The sequence below is a fragment of the Semicossyphus pulcher genome, unplaced genomic scaffold, assembly GCF_022749685.1.
Source record: "Semicossyphus pulcher isolate SPU_LCO1_2020_fin unplaced genomic scaffold, fSemPul1.0.p SCAF_13, whole genome shotgun sequence".
Taxonomy (NCBI): domain Eukaryota; kingdom Metazoa; phylum Chordata; class Actinopteri; order Labriformes; family Labridae; genus Semicossyphus; species Semicossyphus pulcher.
The window spans coordinates 22,289,563-22,313,022 of record NW_027211637.1 but is presented as its reverse complement, the minus strand read 5'-3'; the positions used below and the strand labels follow the sequence as shown (position 1 = coordinate 22,313,022).

Genomic DNA, 23,460 nt, shown 5'->3' with positions numbered 1-23,460 from the left:
AAAGTGATCATCTTAAAGATTTTCATGTAAATCAATGTCTGTTAAGTCACTATCTATCGCTGAATGAGGTAACGCGATGGTGATTGAGCCTATGGCCTTGCATTTGCAGTATGGACTGGATGTCTTTCGCAGAAAAAATCCCAAGCGGCGCCCAGTTAGTGACGTGTTTTCCATCACCCGGCAGTGGTTGGTCTGCCAGAGAGGGTAGGCGGAGCTAAGCGGCTGCTTTTCTGCTCTCTGCGAGCGTTGTGAGAAAACAGTAATCTACTATGGCTGAACTAACAAAGAAAAGATCGCTGACTACAGATACAACTTCAAAAATAATCTTGTCAGGAGCTCTGTTTTACCTAGTTTTTAAGTCAGATTTACACTGATCTTATAGATCCCGGCTGTTTTACCAAGTTGTGCAAAAATGTTTACGTTGCCCTGCCTGTATGGCCTGCCGAGGCTTGCATTACCGGCTTGTTTTTAGCTTTTAGTGTTGGGAGCTAAAGCTAAAGGAACTGCAGACACCGGGTGCCAACAGAATACATCTAACGCATTGGAAAAAACATGCTAATGCTAAATGAAGGTAGCTCTTCGGCTGGACTCTAAAGTAGCCTGAGTGAAACTGTGCGTCCTGACAGGACTGTGTTGGACAGAGAGAATGGATGGAGATGCTTGCCCGGTTGTGGGGGGACAAAAAAAGAAGCAATGGGAAAGCACTCACCACAGATGATGGAGAAAACAGTTCTGATCCATTATAGTAAAAAAAAAGGCAGAGAATGGAGAATATGTGTGCGTGCTCATGTATGAGCATGTGTGTGGGTAGGTGGGAGGGTGTTCATGTCAAGAAAAATCTGGCCTTGTGAATTGGAGAGGTTCAATCACCATACATTTACATATAAAGAGCCTACTGTTTTTAATACCTCGTCCAATTTTTCATTTTATATTACTTCTGTGCAACGTGTAGCTTTCCAGTTGCTCTCCAGCAGTTGACATTTGAGAGTAAAAATAAAACAGAACAGAGGAGCAGGCTGCAGCGCTGGAAGACGGGAATGGCTTCTGGCACATACTGAAAGTTGAGGGTCCTGTACGATGCAGTCTATAAAAAGTGTTCTCTCTTTGTCTCCCTCTGTTTGCTGTTGCCTGGTCAAGATCCCTCTGAGGGTTGGCTTGTATCTGCCAGCGGAAACAATGCTTTCAAGGCTGACTTCATTAGATGGACGCCCAGGAGGAAAGCTTTTAAGGTTGCTTTAAAGGAAATGTGTCAAACTACCTGGCATATAGTTATTGTGTTTGCGTGGGCGGCTTGGATTGTCGGGGTATGGAGGGGGCATGGGCGAAGGTGTCATGTTCAGTTTCATCAACCAAGCGCTACATATCAGACATCATGTAGGGTGCGATCCAGGGTGCTCTTTGTAACAATGCAGAAGGGGGGGTGAGAACACAGGTAGAGGGATGAGGTAGGAGAGATCATATTTTTCCATTAAGTTAAAAAAGAGGCAGAATTTGCTGCTCCATCTGGGCACCAGAGTACGAAATCTTGGTTCTAACGCCTACAAAACTTGGACGATCCATTGGTTCCAATTTGAAGTGTTATACTTTGAAGTCCAACTCCAGATAGAGTTTCAACTGTTTCTTTCTTGTTACCATTCTTTTTGGTAAATTCTTCCACTCTGAGGACAAAATGAAGTTGCCCTGTGGTTGCTCTGTGTTCAATTATGTTTGACCAGTTATTGCTAACTCTAATGGGTTTTTGCCAAAAACAGCTGCCTGTGTCTCAAAACAATGCTGATGTGACTGGTAAGACGGAACCAAAACACTTAAGATGTGGTCTGTTCAACCAAAAAAATCACTTATAAAACTCTTAAATGTGCTGCAGAGCTGAGGGGGACTGCAGGGCCGGCCAATAATCCTCTGAGTGTGTCACTAGCAGACCTGCATGATATGGGAAAACTCTGCGATGTGCGACTGTTGATATGCCAAGGACTGTTGGCTTTGTGTCTATCATGATGATGATGTCTGTATTTATGTCTCCTGTTCTTTTAGTGGTCTTTTATGATGTGTATTGCTTGTGTGTGCTACAATTTCAAACCAAATTGTCCCTTTGGGACGATAAAGATTTTCCAATCCAATCTAATCCAATGGTCAATACTGCAATAACGATACGATGCGATAAATAAGCAAATAAAAAAGAGTGCAGATTAGCTATAAATCGTTGTTTCTATGTAATTTGCAGTTCAGCATGTTACCTATGTTTGCAACATGTTTCTCCTGAATCCAAAATAAGTCAAAAACATTTTTCCCACCACTAAATTGACACCAATTAATCTGAGGGCAGCTGATAGCGAGCTTGGGCTTCATCTGATCGCATCAAAATGGTGTGAAAGCATGGCCATTGTCTGTTCCATCTAACAGGTAAAATTTCTGCATGCTGAGTGAGAAAGCACGCCTCGTTCACTTAAAAAAAGACTTTTGCGACGTGTTTATTGGGAATGCTAATATTGCGATAATGATGACTGCTAATTTCCAAACTTGAGACATAAATTTTAGAGGTGATACACGTATCAACTTTTACATCTACATCAACGTCAATGTTGACGGTACACTTTTATATTGAAAAAGGTCAACCTCCTCTGATCTGGAAATGCGGCATCCAATGGCGGCCATCCAAGCGCAGTGGACCTTAGAAGGGATGAACTTATCCTGATAAAACATTACTCCGGTGAGTGAATGTGTGGAGAACATCTGTCAGGTAAAAACAATTGAATACAAATTAAAAACACGTTTGAGATGGTTTATAGCTGTGAAATTCGTCAGTGAGCGGATCTGTATTATATCATTTGAGCTAGCTTAAATTGCGGTTGTACTAGGAGTTGCTATGGCAACACCGTTGTTGTGACTGGAACGGAGGAGTACAGAGAGACGTGTTGCCCCGTGTCTCACCATGTTGCTTGTTGATGTTTGTCTGTTGACCTTAACCCTATAGTCACATGGTTGAGAAGTCTTTAAAGTTAAAAATTAAGAATTAAAATAACATGAACTCAACTGAATAACAATTTTGGCAATACTTGTAAAATATAGCGTTAACGTTCCTGCCTCTGGGGAGCTGTAACCGCTGAAACAGAGAGATCATCATACTCTTGAGTCAAAGCAACTTGTTCTCATCCTCACAACCTAAAAAAAGCACCAACACTCCCCCTCTTCTACTGTGTTACCAGTTTGTTTTAGAGACAGACGAACTGTCCAAACACACATGTTGCTAAATCCCATGTTCACTGTAGTGTGTGACAAGTTCACTGAAACATGCACACCATCGTTTCCCTTCAGTCCATATTCAGGAGACCAACCTCTGCCAAGTGCAACATGCCTGTGTGCACAAACAGGGTTTGTCAGCAGAGTACGATGAGACAGATGTGAGCCGGGTCTGGACAAATGTATTCTTTTTCGTCAGAGGGGGAAAGGCTTAGCGGGGTTGACTGCAGGGGATGGTTGTCCCACATCCCACCAGTTCAGAGAGGGGAGGGGGCAGAGGTGGAGCGAGACATGTTTTGGATGGAATAAAGAGGATGAGGAGAAGAGTTTTCAGAAGCAGATGTGACCCCCCCCCCCCCCCCCCCCCCTTCCTCCCCCTGCCTAAATAAGTCATGCTCCAGATCCTTTTATCTACACATGCTAACAGGTACTAGTGAGTTCCCCGAGGAGACAAGCAGAGAGAAAGAGATGAAGGGAAAAAAACAGAGAAAGAGACAAAGAGAGATCGAGAGAGAGAGCTGTGCCCATCACTGTTACAAAAGGCTTAAGTGAGCTTTTCTCTAGCCATGGTGTAATTCTGATCAAACCCCGCAGCTCTCATTCCCCTTTTTCTTATTCACACTAACACGGAAAGGGAGAAAGTACAGGAAGGTGATGAAACTGATTAAAAAACAGGTTAAGCGGAGATGTCTGAGCAGATATTGAAACTATTATGAAAGACGGAGGATAAGGCGCAGGAGCGAGCCGGAGTCAGATATCAGAATTTTAACCACAGCCTCACAGATTCCAGAGATTTACAGAGTGTGTTATTTCCCTCCATCGAGCACAGAGAGCCGTGCACACTCTTTGACATGCAGCCCTGCACACGGCGAAGATAAAACCTATACGCTCCAAACAGTCTCTTAATGCCCTAAACAAAGACTGCCATGAAAATTTAACGCAAAATTAGCATTATTCACACTTGATCCAACTTAATCTCCCACAAACAAATACCGTTCTCACACACACGTGCTTCCGCACATTGACGCTATGTGAACAGGAGTGTGAAATGGATGCGGCCCCCCCACCCTTTGGTGCCATGAGCCTTAGCCAGCTGGCGGTGGTCCCAGCTCTTCCCCTCCAACGCCACTGCCTCCCCAAAACCCTACACGCTTTGATATCAGCCAGCCCCTGGCTACCCAGACATCTGGAAGTTATTATTCAACAGAGCGCGCCACAAAAGCACCATTTCCATAAAGAAACATCACATTTTGTTTTAGCGCGCTGCTTTGTGCTCTCGCCGCACACATGTTTGTTCCATCATGTAGCGTGTGTCCGACCTCTGACCCTGTCCCTGTCTGCTTGTCTCCTGCTGCTCCTCATGATCCTCTATAAGTTGAATTACTGGAAACTTAAGAAGAATAGCCAGCCTCTTCATCTTTTATACTGCTGTTTCAAACTGACTCTCATACTAAACTAACAAGTGAATCATCTGAAGCAGCCTGAGCTACAAAAGTGTGAGAATGAAGGCCAACCTATTGAGAGCCAGAACAACATACTCATCCTTACACCCACTCCCACTAATAGATCCTTTGTTGGCCGATGTCCCAATCCGCCTCTCTATTTGTCTCTTTGATTCCATGACTGACTTTGTGCCATCTCTTCTGCTTTCTGGCCGAGCAAAGAAAATCCAGCTGAGAGCGATTTATTCTCTGCTTTTAAATGATTTCGAGTGCGAGCTCTCAAAATCCTGATTAGTGAAGAAATAAACTCTTTTGAAAAGTCGGATAACTTCAAACAATCGAACCAACCTCGCTGATGTCAGATGTGTTTTTTTTATTGACTTTATTTTCATGTTCTGCTTAAACACACTTTGAAAGTTCAGGGTTTATTATGGCCGATGATTAACCTAAGAACCAAAGTGATGACAGGACAGTTACAACGGCCTCCTAAATCCATCTGAATCTGTCAAGATCTCCATGTGTACATATCTCAGGGGGTTTGTCTGGCTTGGCTCTGCATAAAAGGGACCACATATGAAGGGGTTCTTCTGCTCTATTGTCACTGGAAAGCAGCAATGTGTTTTTTTGGCTATTTTGGGGCTGCAAAAATAAGCAGTAAAAACAAAACTGACATATTATGTCCTTTTAGCTTGATACAGCTCACCAAACTGTTCCCTGTTCTAGGGATGCACAATATTATCGGCACGTTATCGGTATCTGCAGATTATGGCTTGAAAATGACATTTCGACATCAGCAGATATGCCATTTTTCTGCCAATATTTTCATCCGATAAAACAACTCTTTAATTCTGCCTAAATGCTCAATGATTCCCTAAAACAGATTGACGTAATACTACGAAATTAACTAGGCGCGAGTGTGCGCGCACTGCCTGCTCAAAGTTATCAACAATATACAAATAAAGACTAAAAAGTCATAGAAACTCGAGCGAATGAATAGACAACTCTTAACTAGCTAACAGTTAGCTCACATTCTCGTCATTTTACCGGACTTAACAACATCAAACACAACAAAAATACACTCGCGGCCAAAGTCGATGCTAACAGAGTGTAACATAAATATCAGTGCTAAACTAACTTACATATTCATGGACGCACACACGATTAAAAGAATCCGTCGGCGATCACTGATGTCTCCGTAGTAGGTGCAGTAAACAAGTCCGGGCATGTCTCCCTCACTGCCATGTTTCAGGGGGATGCTGCATTCAGGTGTGCTTAGAAACGTGAGTGATTAGACACGTGACCTTTTGTACAAAGCCTCTTCTGCCAAGCGTGAAGAGGGTGTCTGCGGTATGGCAGTTTTTGGCCACTACAATAAGATTATGCATAATACCAATTCCACTACAGGGGAGACTTGATGTTCTCTGAAATTAGGTGAAAAAAATGTGCGTAATATATGTGTATTGAAAACGTCAATTGGCAAAACGGGTTGGAAAATATCGCCATATCAAATATCGGCAAAAAATGTAATATCGTGCATCCCTACTGTTTACACATCCAGCACATAAAGAGCACAACTGCTCTTTTTTAATGTTTTTTAATGTTAACTTGGTGAATCAAAGTTCAATTTTGACTTTATTCTCCGTTTTATACTCCACTAACTCGTCTTTGCTGCTAAATTCTCTCCGTTCACCACCTACTCCCTCACATAGTCTGTTTGCTGGTGCTGGGTAGGTAGTATATAATAGGCTTTCAGAGCTTCTTTTCCCAAAAAGAAAATAGCTGCTGAAAACAGCTGCCAAAAGCAGCCGAAACAATGAGACACAATGAGAGCAGTGAGACTGAAACACAGAATGTAAACTGTGAGCTGAAAGAGCAAACCGATGAGTTGAAAGAAACTAAAAAGCTCTGACTGAAGAGTCATTTAGATCGTTATCTGGGGGCTTATCACTGAAAGCAACTTCTACATTACAAACAGTCAATTATAAATAAATGATGGATGCTTTTTTATTCAGTAAATGACTCAAACAGACAGTTTTAGGAAGACCAATCGAGACGACATGATCCTTGTCAGTCATTATGTCGCCTAAGTGATCATCTGTCTCAGCTAAATGTGATCTCATCAGGAGCTTCCTGGCTTACCTCCTGTATTATGTCTAAGACTGGACTGTGTCAGTGAACACAGGCCGCTAATCACGTGTGTTCTCGTTCCCTAATCTGATTAACACTCATGCTGATATTGACTCTCAGATCCGCCCTTGTGGTTCTGTAGTCACAGGGATGGGTGAGTCAGTCCTTGCCCGACCTTTGACAGCTTTAAAATAGAGGAGGAAGAGTCACGGTCCCCCGGGGTGTCCAAGGCACAGGATGTTTTCCAATAACAGCTTATGGCTGAGGGGAATCGTACTCTCCCCCAGTGGCAATGTGATTCTATCACTTTTAACCATGTGCTGCTGCTCCTCTCTCCCTCTCTCTCTCCCTCTCTCTCTCTAAAACCCCTCAGAGTTTTGACCTGATTCTGGGCTGTTACCATCACCAGACCGCTGGAGAAAAAAATTGATAGGAAGGAACTCTGGGATCATAATTGAAATTTGAAGCATGATATTTGTGTGTGTGTGTGTGTGTGTGCTCGTGTGTAGTAAGGGTACAGCTCACCTCATTTCCATTTTGCTGAGGTGAAGGTGGGTCTATTAGTGCCAGTTGGACCACAGTCTCCCAGACCTGTGAGTGCCGACCGCTTGCTGTCAGCTTAAACTGCACCGGCTCGTCCAGGCTGGCTCCCTCTCCCTGGGCAAAGATGGACCCATCTGTCCGCACGCTGAAGTTAGGGTCGCTGCTCCGGAAAACAACCGCTTGGTTCCCCACGCAGTCGTCAAACTTCACTGTAAACAAGAAAATGAAGATTTTTTTAAGCATATTGCGAGCATAAGAAAGCAGTTACAACGTCTGTTCTCGCTCACAGACATGCACACAGTACACCTGCAGAACACACACGTTGGGAGGTTGATTGTAGAGTGAATACTTAGAAAGATTGTATTGTTTGTGTTTAATTTAACACAGGTGCATCTCACCATTAGGCACTATTGAAGATAAACAAAAGAGAATAAACTGCAGAGGGATGGTGTGGTGGGCTGTGAGGGACGAAACATCGGCATTCATAGCACTTACAACTGAGCATGACTGTAGGCAGACCAGGCAGACTGTCTGGTAATTAACTGCTGACAATGCTGAGAAGAATATCTCGTCATAATACAAATAAATCTCTTATTAGTAAACAATGTTTCAACTTTAAAAGAAAGCCAAAGTCCAAAAGGGAAACTGAATGATTTCTACAGACAGTTATCTGCACATTCACATCCATAAAAGTTTCAAGTGTACTGTTCTGTCAGGAAATATTGATTCCACTCGTGTTGTGGTATTCAAGGGTACAAGGCTTTTTATTTCTTGAGTGACAAATACTATGCTTTTAGCTTTTAATCTGAAGGCCAAATCGCTCTATTTCTACTTTTTCTGCAGTTATCGCTGGCAGCTAGACTCAGCTCCTCGCCATGAGGTCATCTGCCTTCACTATGATTGCCGCACGGGTCAAACCGTTCCTCTTCTGTTTGCAATTTGTGTCTGAGATGAGATAAACTGAAGACATATATGAAAACGACAGACAGTCGATGCTGTACTCTAAACGTCACGGTTCTTGACAAAGACTTTAACTGGCTGCTATGTACTTCCTAAAGCTTTCTCTCCTCACATGCATTGGTTTCCCTTATAATATTCACTGTAAATATGCTTGAGGAAAACTAATACTTGCATTAGATTAGATAGACATCATGTCTGCTTAAATATATGCAAAACGCCTGTTGTTACTGTGAGTCAGAGTATTTGAAGGTGATTTAAGCAGTGTGCAAATGTAGTCTTCTCATATTTTCTTGCACCTTAGGAACAGAATACACAATTATCATTAATTATGTGAGATTTTTATCTGTATTATTAGTACGGCCTAACACACAACATCTTCTTGGCATAAACACAGTCATGCTAATGTATTCACTGCTAATAACAACTCCGCAGGGAACCGTTCTCCCGCACTTACAAGGCAAGTGCATATAGTCATGTTCGGTTAATTTTATTAGTTGAGCTCAAAAAATGCAAATTACATCAAAAGTCTCAACAATTTATACAGCCTAGGACAAAGAATAGAAATATACTTCACTTAAAGGGGGGGTTTATGCTAATTTCAAGCTTCATATTTCACTCTGTGATACCTGTGAAGTAGCTTAGCATCATTTACAGTTTTAAAAACTCATTTTTCTCACACTGGTGCTCTGTGCAGGCCCTCAAACTGCCTCGTCCACTCAGTCAGCTCTCTCCCTTTCAGAAAATCCCGCCCTACAATCCCGCTTTCTTCTGACTGGCCATCTCTCCGAAGCCTGCTGAGGCTGCACTTTGTGACGTCACAAAGTGCAGCGTGTAGAAAAAACTGTGTAAAACCTATAGTTCATAGCAGCCTGCAAACTGAGCTGAGAAGCCTGAGATTACTCCAACATACTTTTATTTTATTTTATTTTCATGTTTATTTGTATAGGAACAAGTATGAAGCCGGTAAACCGATGCTACACACTACTGCATTTATAGCCTTGGACTTTTACCTACAGATTTAAAAACACCCACGTTTAGTCTGGACATCCAACATTGTTAAAATTATATGTGTGTGTGTGTGTGTGTGTGTGTGTGTGTGTGTGTGCGTTTCTCTGTATGGGTGTTACAAATAATCTGCATATTTATGTATAATAGAGGCACTTCTGACATGAGTGAGGGTAACGTGAACAGAAATGAATTGCCCTATTAAGAAGTTAAGAAGTAAATAAATGTCTGTTAAGTCACTCATCTATCGCCCAATGAGGTATAACAATGGGGATTGAGCCTATGGCCCACTGATAAAAGCCTTTGCATTTGCAGTATTACAGACTTGGTGTCTGGTGCGACTTTCACGACACCCAGTTAGTGACACGTTTTCCATCACCCAGCAGTGGTTGGTCTGCCAGAGAGGGTAGGCGGAGCTAAGCAGCTGCTTTTCCGGTCTCTGCAAGTGTTGTGAGTAAACAGTAATCTACTATGGCTGAACTAACAAAGAAAAGATTGATGACTACAGATACAACTTCAAAAATAAGTGAAATTCCAAAGAAAAAGAAACAAACTCGACGCTCAGATGAAGGCAAACAGTCTAAAAAGGAAAGCGACCGTCAGCGAGGAAATCAAGACTTACAACCGGAGCCAACCGTGGACGTCACACATGCAACACTGTCTGGATATCTTGGAAGTGTGCTTCTGCAATAACTGTTTATCGCCATAGGTGCCGCCAAAGAGAACAAAGAGATCGTCGAGAATACAACTTTAATAACATATTGTGATGTATTATTCTATTATTGTCTTGCAATATATAAATTATTGCAGAATCACTGTATCGTGATATTATGGTTATTGTGGGCCACGTATTGCGTATCGCATTGTGAGTTACCCTGCCCCTGCGATTCCCACCCCTCATGTATAACATATGAACATTTTGTGTGTTTGTTTCAAGGACAAAGGGGATTTTTAATTATTTTTTAATTTAGAACACAAACCTAAATAATATAAAGTGCCACAAAAATCTAACGACCAAAATGAGCTTTTTGCATGACTGCAAGGATGCTCTAAATATTTAGAGGAATTGGACACAAACTATTGATTGGAGGAGAAACGTCTCCAGCTTTGACTTCACAGTATACAGAGATGCGGTGAAATAGAAGGTTAAGACAGGAAGGAAAATCTCTCTGGGTTTTTGTTCTCCAGTGAGCACATTAAATCCTTTTCCGTCACATTAGGATGGCAGTGTACAGCACCAGGTCAGTACAAAGCTTTCTGCGTTGTCAGGCAACTCTTGTGTTTGATCTCTCAGTTCATAAGAAGAATAGAAGATGAGTCACAGGCAAGTGTAGCCTTCACTGGCCTCCCGTCCTCATCTCTTTCCTCCCTCACAGGATCGGCGGCCCTCCCTCTCCGGGATTACAATGTCTAGACGGCATATCATAAGAAAACTGGAGCTAAAGGCTACAACTCTCTGCCGTATCTTCCTACATCTGAAACAAGGCTTCCATTACAGAAAGTAAACTGCGAGTAAATCTGACTTTTTGTTCTGTCTAGCCCTAAATATGCCTGTGATCAAGTCAGCACCCATCTCTCTGAGGCCGGCTGTCCAGACTGCTACAAAGAAGTGGTTTGTATGCATCCAGAAAATTCAAAAGTGTAATGCCCCCATTTATTACACAGCTTTATTGAACACTATTCTGTTTCTTTGATGTATCATTTCTGTATAGCAGACCCCTGCTGCAAAAAAGCAGTGGTCTGCTGTTAAAGGCTGCACCTACAGAAACAGTCTATCTGATCACAGACTCTGGAGGACTACGTCCAATCATATGAATCCGCAATGAGAAGTTTAGTGATATCAGAATCGTACAACAGAGACTGAAATAATCACTCAAGTCTCGTACTGGTTGTACTTCTAAGATATGAAAGTCAGCCCGTTTACTTAAGATAAGATAAAATAAGAGAACTTTATTAATCCCGAAAGAAATTATAGAGCCAGATAGCCCCAAAAATACAGTACAAATTAGAGAAATGCAAAAAACAACTCAAATATAAGTGAAAATATAAAGTGTATGGTTTAATGCAAAAAAGACAGGGCCTGATAGAAAAACAAGAGTACAATAGTTATGTACAGAAGTAGACAGGAAGTAAGTTAGTTACCTAGTAAGAACTTCTATTGCACAAGTTTATGAATTTAAAGATAGTGATTGATATAGAATGTTTATTTTTCTGTATTGTGGCGCCATGGAGACAAGAATTCTGTGAGTGGAGTTCCAGAACCTTTACCACTGTGACTCATCAAAGACCATCTGAGAACCTTTAATCTCTGCCCATAAGACAAGACAGGCTGGTCATTTGTGCTTGGAGGATCAAGTGTTTAGGAGTACTCTTCAGTCAATTAGCTCGACTGTTTTGAAATTGTTTTGAAATTGTTTTTGTAGTGCATTGCTACTTGGATAAACAAACGAATTCGCCATGGAGTTTATTGAAGAAAGCAAAGGCATCTACAGACCAATCAGGGTCTTATTCGAAACACCCATTTATGAACGCGCTCTGCAGATCTGCTGGCACATCCAGTCCTACAAAACCAAGATCGCGATAGTGGCCGAATTTTTAAGGCTTCAGCAGGAGAACGAGCTCCCATCAGCGGTGACAGTTGAAGACATCACTGACCTGCTGGTGGAGGAGAGCAAAAAGACGCTGAGAGTGCAGCTCTGGGAGTTTGAAATGGAGGATTTTGATGCAGATGTCCTGCCTCTTCTTAAGCTGGTGTGGGAGGTGAACACCAGCATGCAAAAGAGAGATGTTGCGTTTGAAGCCAAACGTCTACTTGACTCACCAGAGGCCATGCCTCCCTCTTTTAAAAATCCCAAGATCCTCAACCAGGCTCAGGAATATGCCAGGATCCTGGTGGAGCAGCAGCAGGAGGCCCACAGCTCCAAACTGTTAAGTCCACAAGAGGTGGTGATGGATGTGGTTCCGAAAGTCCTGCAGGGCATCTGGGTGTCTCGGTTAACCACCTTCTTCAACATGCCCTCCCAGAAGCTCAGTGTGATGGCTGTTGGCGTGACTCAAGCAGTTCTGGATGGAGTCTCCTCTGCTCTGTCGACCACGCTCCATAAGGTCAGCTTCTCCCGCTCCATGAGAGATGACATGGTCGCCTCTATACTGGGGAAGGTCAGGCAGATTTTCTCTCCAGACACGCTTAGGATGAAGCTGAGGCGATTTGAGCCAGAGCTGCTGAACATCATCACTGTTGTTGCAGTGGGGCAAATCTCTGAGCTGTTTGAGCCTGAGACCAAATCAAACTTGCATGTTGGTGCTCCATCAACTACTGTAACCCTGCCAGCTGAAGCTACTGCCATTGCTTCAGTCCTGGAGGGTGAAGTTAGGAATGAGGAGCCCAGTGAAGAACCTGCTCCTCAGACCCTGGTTCCAGCTCCATCAACTGCTGTAACCCTGCCAGCTGAAGCTACTGCCTTTGCTTCAGTCCTGGAGGGTGAGGTTAGGCATGAGGAGCCCAGCGCAGAACCTGCTCCTCAGACCCTGGTTCCATCTACATCACCTGCTGTAACCCTGCCAGCTGAAGCTACTGCCATTGCTTCAGTCCTGGAGGGTGAGGTTAGGCATGAGGAGCCCAGCACAGAACCTGCTCCTCAGACCCCGGTTCCAGCACCATCACCTGCTCCTCAGACACTGATTCCAGCTCCATCACCTGCTGTAACCCTGCCAGCTGAAGCTACTGCCATTGCTTCAGTCCTGGAGGGTGAGGTTAGGCATGAGGAGCCCAGCACAGAACCTGCTCCTCAGACCCCGGTTCCAGCACCATCACCTGCTCCTCAGACACTGATTCCAGCTCCATCACCTGCTGTAACCCTGCCAGCTGAAGCTACCAACATTGCTTCAGTCCTGGAGGGTGAGGTTAGGCATGAGGAGCCCATCTCAGAACCTGCTCCTCAGACCCCGGTTCCAGCTCCATCACCTGCTCCTCAGACCCTGGGTCCAGCTCCATCACCTGCTGTAACCCTGCCAGCTGAAGCTACTGACATTGCTTCAGTCCTGGAGGGTGAGGTTAGGCATGAGGAGCCCAGCGCAGAACCTGATCCTCAGACCCCGGTTCCAGCTCCATCACCTGCTCCTCAGACCCTGGGTCCAGCTCCATCATCTGCTTTAACCCTGCCAGCTGAAGCTACTGACATTGCTTCAGTCCTGGAGGGTGAGCTTAGGCATGAGGAGCCCAGCGCAGAACCTGCTCCTCAGGCCCTGGTTCCAGCTCCATCACCTGCTGTAACCCTGCCGGCTGAAGCTACTGCCATTGCTTCAGTCCTGGAGGGTGAGGTTAGGAATGAGGAGCCCAGGGATGAACCTGCTCTTCAGACGGTCCACGATGCCGCGCAGAATGACCCATTAACACAGCAGGGTAAGGTCACCAAGGGACGAATCCAAAGATTCTTCAGGTGGTTTCGAAAAGCCTTTTGCTGCTGTTTCCTGCCCGAGGATGAAGACTGAGAATTCTTCAGTCTAATTATTACTTTCATTGTCAAAAATAATAAATTCATTGTTAGTATTACTCTGTTTCATTGTTCGATATGTGGAATGAAACCTGAACCAAAGACATTCCCTTCCAGGGTATGTAACGGAATGATCCGTTCACTTCCATGCATCAAATTCGCTCCTTTCGTTCACTTGGCTCCGCTCACGGCTCCCCACTGCCTCCCTTCTTCTTTTAGAAAACCAGACTGTTTGTATCAAATGTATCAAATGACTATCATTGGTTAGGAGAAAGACTGAACGTATCGCTTGACCGAATTGCTCTCTCTCGCGACCCGATTAGGTGCATCTGTGCATACAAGTCAATTCACAGATGTGTAAACCACTGACAGATGAACACAAACTAAACTATGTTTATTTATTTAGAAATTATAATGTCAGAAGGTTTTGTAATGGGTAGTTGGGCCAAGTAGACCAGTGAATGCAATGGCAGCCGTCATCGTTCATGAACGAGTGAGAGTGAGTTACGGGTAAACCGGATATGTCACTGAATGTGAACGAGAGCTGCCATCTCTACTTATGAGCAAGTGTCTTTTTTAGAAGAATTTAAACTTTAAATCAAAATCAAGATTCATCCAAGTTATTGTTTTCTATCAAACCAAAGAACCAAGAACTTTATTAATCCCGAAAGAAATTATAGTGCCAGATAGCTCCAAAAATACAGTACAAATTAGAGGTATGCAAAAAACAACTCACATATAAGTGAAAATATAAAATATAAAGTGTATGGTTTAAACAACAGGTGCTGTACAAGTGTCCCGGTCTAGACAGGAGGAGACGGGAGCTAAGAGATGGATTAGATCAACCCAAGAGGCAGAAAAGCCTCGACTTCATCAGAGTGTTCCTGTCTTTGTGTAGCTGAACATCTCTACCCCGCACAAACCCCTGAAAGAGCCTGCTTGCTGTTTCCTGTTTGTCTCATTCTCCTGCCTTTTGTCAAATCCTTTCTCATTTCTTTTACCATTATTTTCTCAAATTCTCAAAGATTAGATTTGGATCGTGGGGGGCGACAACAACAAACACACCAGTTGGCAAACATGTGTCTGTGCAAATAGAGTTTTGGAAGGCTGCCTGATTACATTAACAACGAGAAAGTGAAAAATCAAACTCAAAGCACGCTTTATTGTGTTTCTAAGTCCTCCACTCTGCGAAACAGTCAAACACGGGAAAAGAACACAAGCAGCAGGTGGTCTGTTGCCCCTTCTCTCTCGGTACTCCAATTATTGTCTCGTCTCTCTGTGAGCCAGGCACGCAGCCAACAGTGCAGCAGTAATGCAGTCATGGCTACAAGAGGACTGTGGGCCGAGGCTTCACACTGAGGAGTGGGTGGGGGTTAAGGTGTGGGGGGTCTTTACTACCATAAAAGTATTTTTATTTTATAATTATAATGTAAGGTAATACTTTTTATTCATGGGGGTTAAAGTTTAACTAAAAAACTAGAGAAAACAAGACAATAAATAGGTGAAAATTACAATTGCAAATGCAATTTGCAGCACAAACATCCTCTACTTCAACCACAAAGGTGGCAAAATGTTGCAGTGGTTAAAGCCTCGTGATAGTTTCCCCAATTCTAAACTTTTCTTCCCTTAATTTAATTTGATATTCTCATTGGCATTAATGGTGCAGTCCAGGAGACGGGGTGACACACTCAGGGAAACGGGTTGCAATAAATATACACCGATCAGCCATAACATTAAGAACTGACAGGTAAAGTGATTATCTTGTTACAGTGGCACCTGTCAGTGGATGGGACATGTTGGGCAGCAAGTGAACATCTCGTCCTCCAACTTGGAAGCAGGAAAAGTGGGCAAGCGTAAGGATGTGAATGACTTTGACAAGGGCCAAACTGTGATGGCCCGACGACTGGGTCAGAGCAGCTCTTGTGGGGTGTTCCCGCTCTGCAGCGGTCAGTGCTTCCCAAAAGTGGTGCAAGGAAGGAAAACCAGTGAACCAGCGACAGGCTCGTTGATGGGCGTGGTGAGCGAAGGCTGGCCCGCGTGGTCCGATCAAACAGAAGAGCTTCTGCAGCTCAAGCTGCTGAAAAAGTTGATGCTGGTTCTGAGAGAAAGGCGACAGAACACATAGAGCATCACAGTTTGTTGCGTATGGGGCCGGTCAGGGTGCCCGTGCTGACATAATGTTCCGGCTGATGGGTGTATATCCTCCTCAGACATGAATAGAGAAAATGTAAACACACACATGTAACTATAGAAAAAGTGCAGCATTAGTAAAAAGCTTTCATAAAAATCAGGTATCTTTTAGTGAAAATCTATAAACGCTGAAATTGATGAGACAATAAATAATGAGGCAAGTGGAAGTGTATATCCTGTAGAGGAATCTGCAGTCCCTGTGTGTGTGTGTGTGTGTGTGTGTGTGTGTGAATGTGTAGGCATTTGTTTTCTATGATTGCCTGCATGTCTCCATACTGACAAGCTGGGCTAACTGCACCGATACCCACACACAAATGGAGTGACAGGCTGCACATAGAGCACCCGGAGGGTCTCGTTCTTGCACCAATTAAAGAAAAAGACAGTGCCAATTTTATCCTTCCATCAACACACACACACACACATCAACCTGCAATAGCTCCTCTTTCACTCAGCTGGGTCGATACTGCTATAAGAGAGATTATAAAATCGTCCGACTACAGAGCAATGAAGCCCATCGGCACAGCGCTGCACATTAACAAGCCGTCTAAAGCAGTGGCCCAGGTTGTGCATTGATCTGGCAAATAACACACACACCCCAGTGTACAGCATTTCTCCGCTTTCTAGACAATGTCAGCAATTACACCTCTGTAGTACATATATGATCATATATATCCCAAGATTTCTTTACCATAATTAGTTGGGGGCGGTCACATGTTTCCTTGTGTGCAGCTCGATGATATCAAACCCAAAGCCCCATCCTCACATCCCCCCCACTTTTCTAATTAAAGTCACTTCTCCCTCCAACAAGACAAGGACAAGGAGGAGAGCAACGCTGAAAAGAGTTGTGACCTTCTTGTGGTGTTCTCTGGACAGCCTGACAGGAAGTAGGTGACAAGTGTTGAAAGGAAAGTGAGAAAGGGATACAGTCAGGGGGAGAGGAGCTGAGAGCTGAGGGGGGGGCAGGAAGGAGGTGAGAGAAGAGAGGAGAGAGGAGAGGGAGGGAGACTGATGAGAGGATGTGTGGAGGTGGAAATGGGAGAGGCAGTGAGAGGAATAAAGAACATTAAAGAGGAGAAGGGGGGAAGAGGCTTATAGTCAGATTGCAGTAGCTAAGGTGGAGATCTCCAGAGGCGTCACAGTTTAAAGCTTCATCCATTTAAATTGTTCAGAGAATGGTGCATTGAATGCATCACGAAGAAACAACTCTTACTAGTCCTGATCTGCGCTACCGTCGATTGAGGACAGCAGACAAGGACGCAGAAAGAGGAGGATGGAGACGATGGGAGGGAGGAGAGAGGAGTGGGAGCTGAGGTGGAGGTGGAGGCTGGGGAGGGCAGCGGATGGGGGCCTGGCATTGGGCTCCTGGCTCGGCGAACTGGCTCTCTCTCACACAGCCACATTGGAATGGATGGGATGCTCAGATGGCTGTTTAAACAGGTTAATTGGGCTGGCCTCCCGAGAGATCGGGACAGATGGATGGATGGATAGAACGAGGGAGGAGAGATAGAGGGAGCAAGAGAGCGACAAAGGGAGAGCGGCGGAGCTCGGAGAGAAGGAAACAGAGAGTGGCGTGGAGAGATGGATGGTGAGGGGCGAGTATGGCGGCTGATCAGAGGCACCGTGGGGAGTGTGCCGTCTAATCAGAGAGGAGAGGATCTCTACAGTGGGCTGGGCCCTCTGCGGCTAAACAGAGCCAGGCCCACTGTCCACTACTGACAGACTATGAAAGAGGAACAAAGTTGTGATGGAAGGGTGTTTAAAGCATGTTAGAAGCCCATCAGGGAGCGTTTTTTATTGAAGCCAATCGCGGCTCATCCCTGCATCGTGTCCAGGACCCTACAAACGGAGGACAGCGGTGACTGGCTCGTGTTACAGAGAGACACAAAGACGATTCAAACTCTGTGTGAGCATCAAAACAAGAGCGCAGAGCCAAAACACAGAAACAAAATACGATATTTTAATGTCCTTCCATGAAAATAATCCGAGGTAGTTCATAAAGTGGCGCACAAATGTATCAGATACAACACAGAACTAACAGCTCTTCATTCAAATATGCATCAAAGCAAAGCTAATGTATTAGCATGGCTCTTTAAACCTGCTTGCATTGCTTCAATTATAAGACTGTTTTATGTTTTTACTGCAGTTCATGTCCACATGCACTTGGGAAATTAAGAGACTGAACTGCAGTCAACTACAAAGGTACGGGAAATTAAAAAAAAAACAACACTTCTAATGAGGTTAGAGTCTTTTAAGTTCCCGCTGGAAGAAAAGTGATGGCTCACGTTCATCACAAAGTTTGTCATTCCACTTTCTACTTCGGCGCTGAGAGATGCTGAAGGAGGCTTTGTTCGGTTTGGAAATATAGAACTAGTGAGAGGGAGAAAACATTTTTTCAAAATAAAGCTCTCATTCGAGGCATCTGAATTTCAGTCATGCAGCATTTTAATTGTTCCTCACTTCCTGTTCTGTCTCTGACCTTTCCCTGCTTATACAGCCACGCTGCACCGCTGCAGCAGACCATACAGCGATTGTAGACTTGCGTGTGTCCTGGATATGGATGGCCTGTGGTGTCTTATGTAAAATTAAGCAGCTTTACTCTTGTGTTGTGTTTGGTTGAACACCGATACCCATTACTTCACCGCTCCGCTTTCTCTGGGTGAGAATCCAAACAATGTTAGCATGAAATATTAGGCTGTAGATTGTGTTTGGCACAACTTTTGTAGCCTTAAACTCCTCCGTAGGTTTGCTGGATGATCTGTCTTACTGACGCTCTGCATCAAACTTTAACTGAATAAATGAGACAAGGCTGAGATAGAAGGGAAGACTGGAGGCAAACACAAGAGACGGTTATAGCAGTGTGTGTGTGTGCGCGCTGCTGTGTAAATCTGGGGGCACTCCTGCAAGTGTGGAGGTCGTACGCCTCCTCAGAACATCTGTGGTTGTATTTAACCACGTCAGCAACAGTTAAACACCAATTAAAAAGATGCTGTGCATGGACTTGTCTTTAATATGGATTGGGTGATATATAAAATAAGGTAACTTTGGTTTATTTTAAGTGCTTTGGTGTGGTGTTGTGGTGTTTTTTAATTCAAATAGCACAGTTATATCACTTGCCAGCTTCACAGCGAAGCTCCTGCAGTGTTTCTTGAGGTCCACGCTTCTAAAATGAGGGTAAAACATTGTGTGGAATGTAATAATTAGCCTACCTGACCATCAAGATCGTCTCTTGGCAGAGCCGACGCGCTGTTGGACGGCTAATCAAGGGGCTGCTGCTGCAACCGCTTCTGGTTACTCATCGAAGGGGGGCAACTTTTGTTAACAGGCTGGCTGATCTCAGAGCTGCTTGACTTGGCATGAACACTATAGGCTAGTTACAGGCTGTAATACTGTTCGCCCGTACAGCTACTTTGTGTTCAGCTTTTAAGGTTCGTGTGTGTGTTGGGAAATTTGCCTGTAAACATCAGTAGTAGATTTTCAGGGAGCAGTTTATCAGAAGCAGGAGAACCTCCACGGTTATTTGACATTTCCAAAGCTGCAGGAAGGTGAGAGACACAGCGGGGGTGGGATTTTCTAATCTTCACTACAGTAGGAAGGAACTTGCAAAAGCATGTAGTCTACAAGCTGATAGAAGTGGGAATATGATTTATAACCGCGTCCCTCCTGTACTGCAGCCGCGAACGTGCCTGCACAAACCCGCTAATCAATAAAGCACAAGGACACACGTGCACGTTCACGCACGTATTCAAAGAGAGCAGCCACAAAGACATTGTTTCTGACTGATCAGCATCTCTCTAATGACTGATTAGTATTCCTCTAAACAAGCACAGAAGTGCCTGATTGGCCTTCATCAATTCTTCACCATCTCTCCCAGCGAGGGGAGCTGAACGGCTGCCTGAGCCGGTATCAGGACTCCAAACAGTCACAGTGTGGGACTGCTTTTATCACCAAGGGCTCATAAAAACAACAGAGACGGGGAAAATTAGCAGTGTACGAACACGCCTGAAGAATTACTAAATAATACTTTCATAAAAATACGACTCCAACATGAAAAATATCGATCTATCTAAGTGCACGGTTTCCTGTAACGATCATGATGAAGCTAAAACTCCCGTTTATGTCCCTATAACCAAAAAGTTGTTTATTCTGATTCATTAAAATCCACTTCCTTTCTTCTTGTCCTGAAAGACAGACAGGAAGAGAGCAAGAAAGCAAGAAAACGAGAGAAGGAGAAAAGTAGAGAGAACACGTCTTTTGGCAATTAGGGCTGGCTTTAGTGGTGATTAGGAGAGTAGGCAGAGAGAGAGAGAGAGGATCAGGCAGAATAAAGCCTCTTCCAGGAAGAGAAAAGCCCCTTTGTAGAAAAAAGGAGCGGAAATAACAGCAGAATGAAACAAGCACAAACTTCCTCAACTTTCTTTTTGCAGCAGCTTGTCTGTTCTGGATAGTTTAGTCGTATTTACACAGCAAACTGCGGCACATATCCCTCAGCTCCCGCCTTCTCTCCCTGTAGTCCACTGGCCTTTTACCTCGTCTGGCCGTGGTTGTGAAAGGCGGCCGGGGACGCAAACTCTGGTTTCTTCAGCTTGTCTTCTGGATCAATAGCCGACAAATTCCACGATGGATATGATACATACAGTCGAGGTTAGCGTACAGATTTCGTAGCACTTCTGTCTGCCTGAAGGCCCGTAGCGAGAGATCTGATGAAGTCTGACCAGCAGGCCTTAAGAGTGCAGCAGACTGAGGTCAGAATGTGCGTGTTTGTGTAACATGGTCCGGCGTCTGCACGACTGCTGTTGCCGCTTGAGGGTGAAAGATGATGGTGGTGTTGCGGTTGGAGTAAAACTGTAGAAGAAGAAGTGTCTGAGAGTATGAAGTTTACTCTGAGAGGGACTGCTGCTGTCAGACGTTTGCATCAAGTCGGGCTGTGCAGAATTTGTGCTTTCATGCATTCAAATTTTGCAAACCTTATTCCACCGCTTTTGTCTGCTCTGTCGATCCTCAAGAGACCACAGAGATCAGGTGCCACTCATGCAGGAGAGTCATTAGAAGGTCAGCACGCCTATGTTAGTGTGTCCTTTCCTGTCAAACTCGTGCAGCATCCACTGGAGTCTCCAGTCCACTACATCAACCACTGCATCTCTTTATACTCTGTCACACTGGAGAACAAGAGGGAAAATGCAGATAGACGAGTATGAAAAAGGCAGCTTAGCAGAGGCCATAAAAAGCAAAGGCTTCAACTTTGCCTTTATTTCAGTGTTTGCCTGCGAGCATCAAATATGCTTGTTGTAAAGAAAAAGAAATCATTTTCATATTGTTTTCTCAAGCTTCCCCAAGGAAGCAAACAGCACAAAATTGCTTTCCCCAACTGCTGGAGGAAATAGAGGCTGTATTTCTCAAATCTAATCAACATCTCTCCATCAAAACTTTAACAAAAGGTTGTGTTTTTCCAATTGTCGGGGTCAGAGCATAAACCAGAGAAATCCCTCCAGCCTTTAAACCGTGGAAAAACATACATGTAATTACACAATCTGTATGGAGGATAAGGAACACGGTTTTCAGTTCGAGGTTATATAACTCCTTTTTTTTTTTCCCTCCCTTGAAAGATAGCCATCGGGCTGTGATCCCTGAAATCCGGAGGCTGACGGCGGACTATAATGGCTGAACCATGCAATTAGTGGGTCTGAAGTTTCACTGAGATACGAACTCAGCCGAAAGTTCAGCAAGCGGCCAGAGCGGAAGAACCGACACACTGTGAAATATGTCTGCACACATCTTTGCTTTGTATTTAAAATTGAATAGCTGTTTATTGATTTCCAAGTTCTTTAGTATGAAGTGGATCAAACACTGCTGTTACACTTACACTTCAGAAGGAATGGATAACAGCCTACATTGATATATTAATGGAGAATGAGCCGTTGTCTGTCGTTCTTAGGTCAGCTGAAAAACTAGTCCGGTTTCCCAAGGATCTGTGGAGGACTCCTCACCACATGGTTTACATTCAGTGCCAACAGTTCGGTGTAAATGCTGGAAGTAGTGTTTCCAATATGTAGAGAGCAATCATTCATTTTTTAATCACCATAATCTCACTCTTCCCCTCATCCCTATTCCCACTGAATTTACAGACTAACTCAGAATGCACTCAGACAGTTTAAGAAGAAAAACAAGCATTTACGTCTCAAGGTTGTACGCCTTTGGCAACACGTTGAGTTGCGGTTTACATTCATTAGTGTTACTTTGGAAGGATCAGGAGATGACTTTGTAAATTCAGAGTGTTTGAAAGAATACGTTACCCTTAAAACAAAACAAGGCCAAAAGAAGGCAGACATTAAACACTGGAGCTCTAACAGAATGTTTAAGCAATATCAAATGAGAGGGAGTGATGTACTGAATATCATCACAGCTGTGATTGGGTCGTAGGCACGAGGCCGCAGGTCGACCTCGAGTGTGATATTGCTTTTAAACAGTTATTCAAGCAGCAAAGAGAAGTAAAAAGTAATTATCAACAACAGATTATTTTTTGTTTCACCATCTGAACTAGCTCCAAAACTTAACTGAGAGTGGACTTTGGTTGCCAAGCAACCCAAACATTCTCCTGCACTGTGTGTCTACAGGTTACCACAGATCAGCTGCTTTATCATGTACATTCATCTGTTTAATGTATCATTAACCAGTGAAAGAAGAGTCTGCTGTGTGATTCAGAGGTACCAGCTCAATTAATGTAGACACACACGGTCTGCTGTAACGTTAATTAACAGTACTCAGAAGACGTGGCTGAGGCGGAGTGATACACAGAGTGAAAAGTCCCAGTGATGTTGTTCTCTATAGCTGTGTCCCAGTCCGAGGCAGTCTACAGAGGATGCTCCATTCATAGCCTGCGCAGACCGTTAAAGCCAAACTGAAATGAGACGGTCTGGACTACGGAGGATTTCCTGTGTGCATCACCAGCTGTTCCCGCCCTTACTGTTGCGTCACAAAAACGCCACTCCTGTTGCCTAGCAACAGGTATCTAGTAGGCTAACTAGCCAGCATAACTAACGTCACGTAACTTATTATTTTAAAGATAATTTGTTTCTAGGGCCCTTTTGTTTTATTTTTAAACATGTGTAATGCTAACTATTCGATTGAGTTGAAACCAAAAACGTTTACATTTAAACGTTTATTCCTCGGCTGCTTAAGAGTCCATCATCTTGTTTGAATTGGCACACAATGAATCTTGGGATATGTCGGGCCTCTTAAGGATCAGGTGCATCCTCCACGTCCGCAGAAAAGGGGGACGCGTTTGTCGGCCGCATATGGAGGAGGCCTCGAATTGGGACAGTTTTCGACGTGCCGCAACCAGACATAAAATACGGCCTTTGAAGGCTGCAGCCCCTGGATTGGGACACCGCTTATATTGGCCACTCGTGGAATGCCTCTTGTCCAATCAGATTACTTGGTCGGAACTAACTGTTGTCTAAAGGAAA

At 44.0% G+C, this 23,460-nt stretch overlaps 1 protein-coding gene across 1 annotated transcript in view; it reads right to left on the bottom strand.

The window, feature by feature from the left end:
• The window catches only part of LOC138589442 (cadherin-4-like), a 257,011-nt gene that overhangs the window by 77,705 nt on the left and 155,846 nt on the right, over window positions 1-23,460 (bottom strand). Inside the window, exon 4 of the mRNA XM_069659713.1 lies at window positions 7,332-7,558. Coding sequence (XP_069515814.1) covers window positions 7,332-7,558 — 227 coding nt within the window. The remainder of the gene's footprint in view (window positions 1-7,331; window positions 7,559-23,460) is intronic.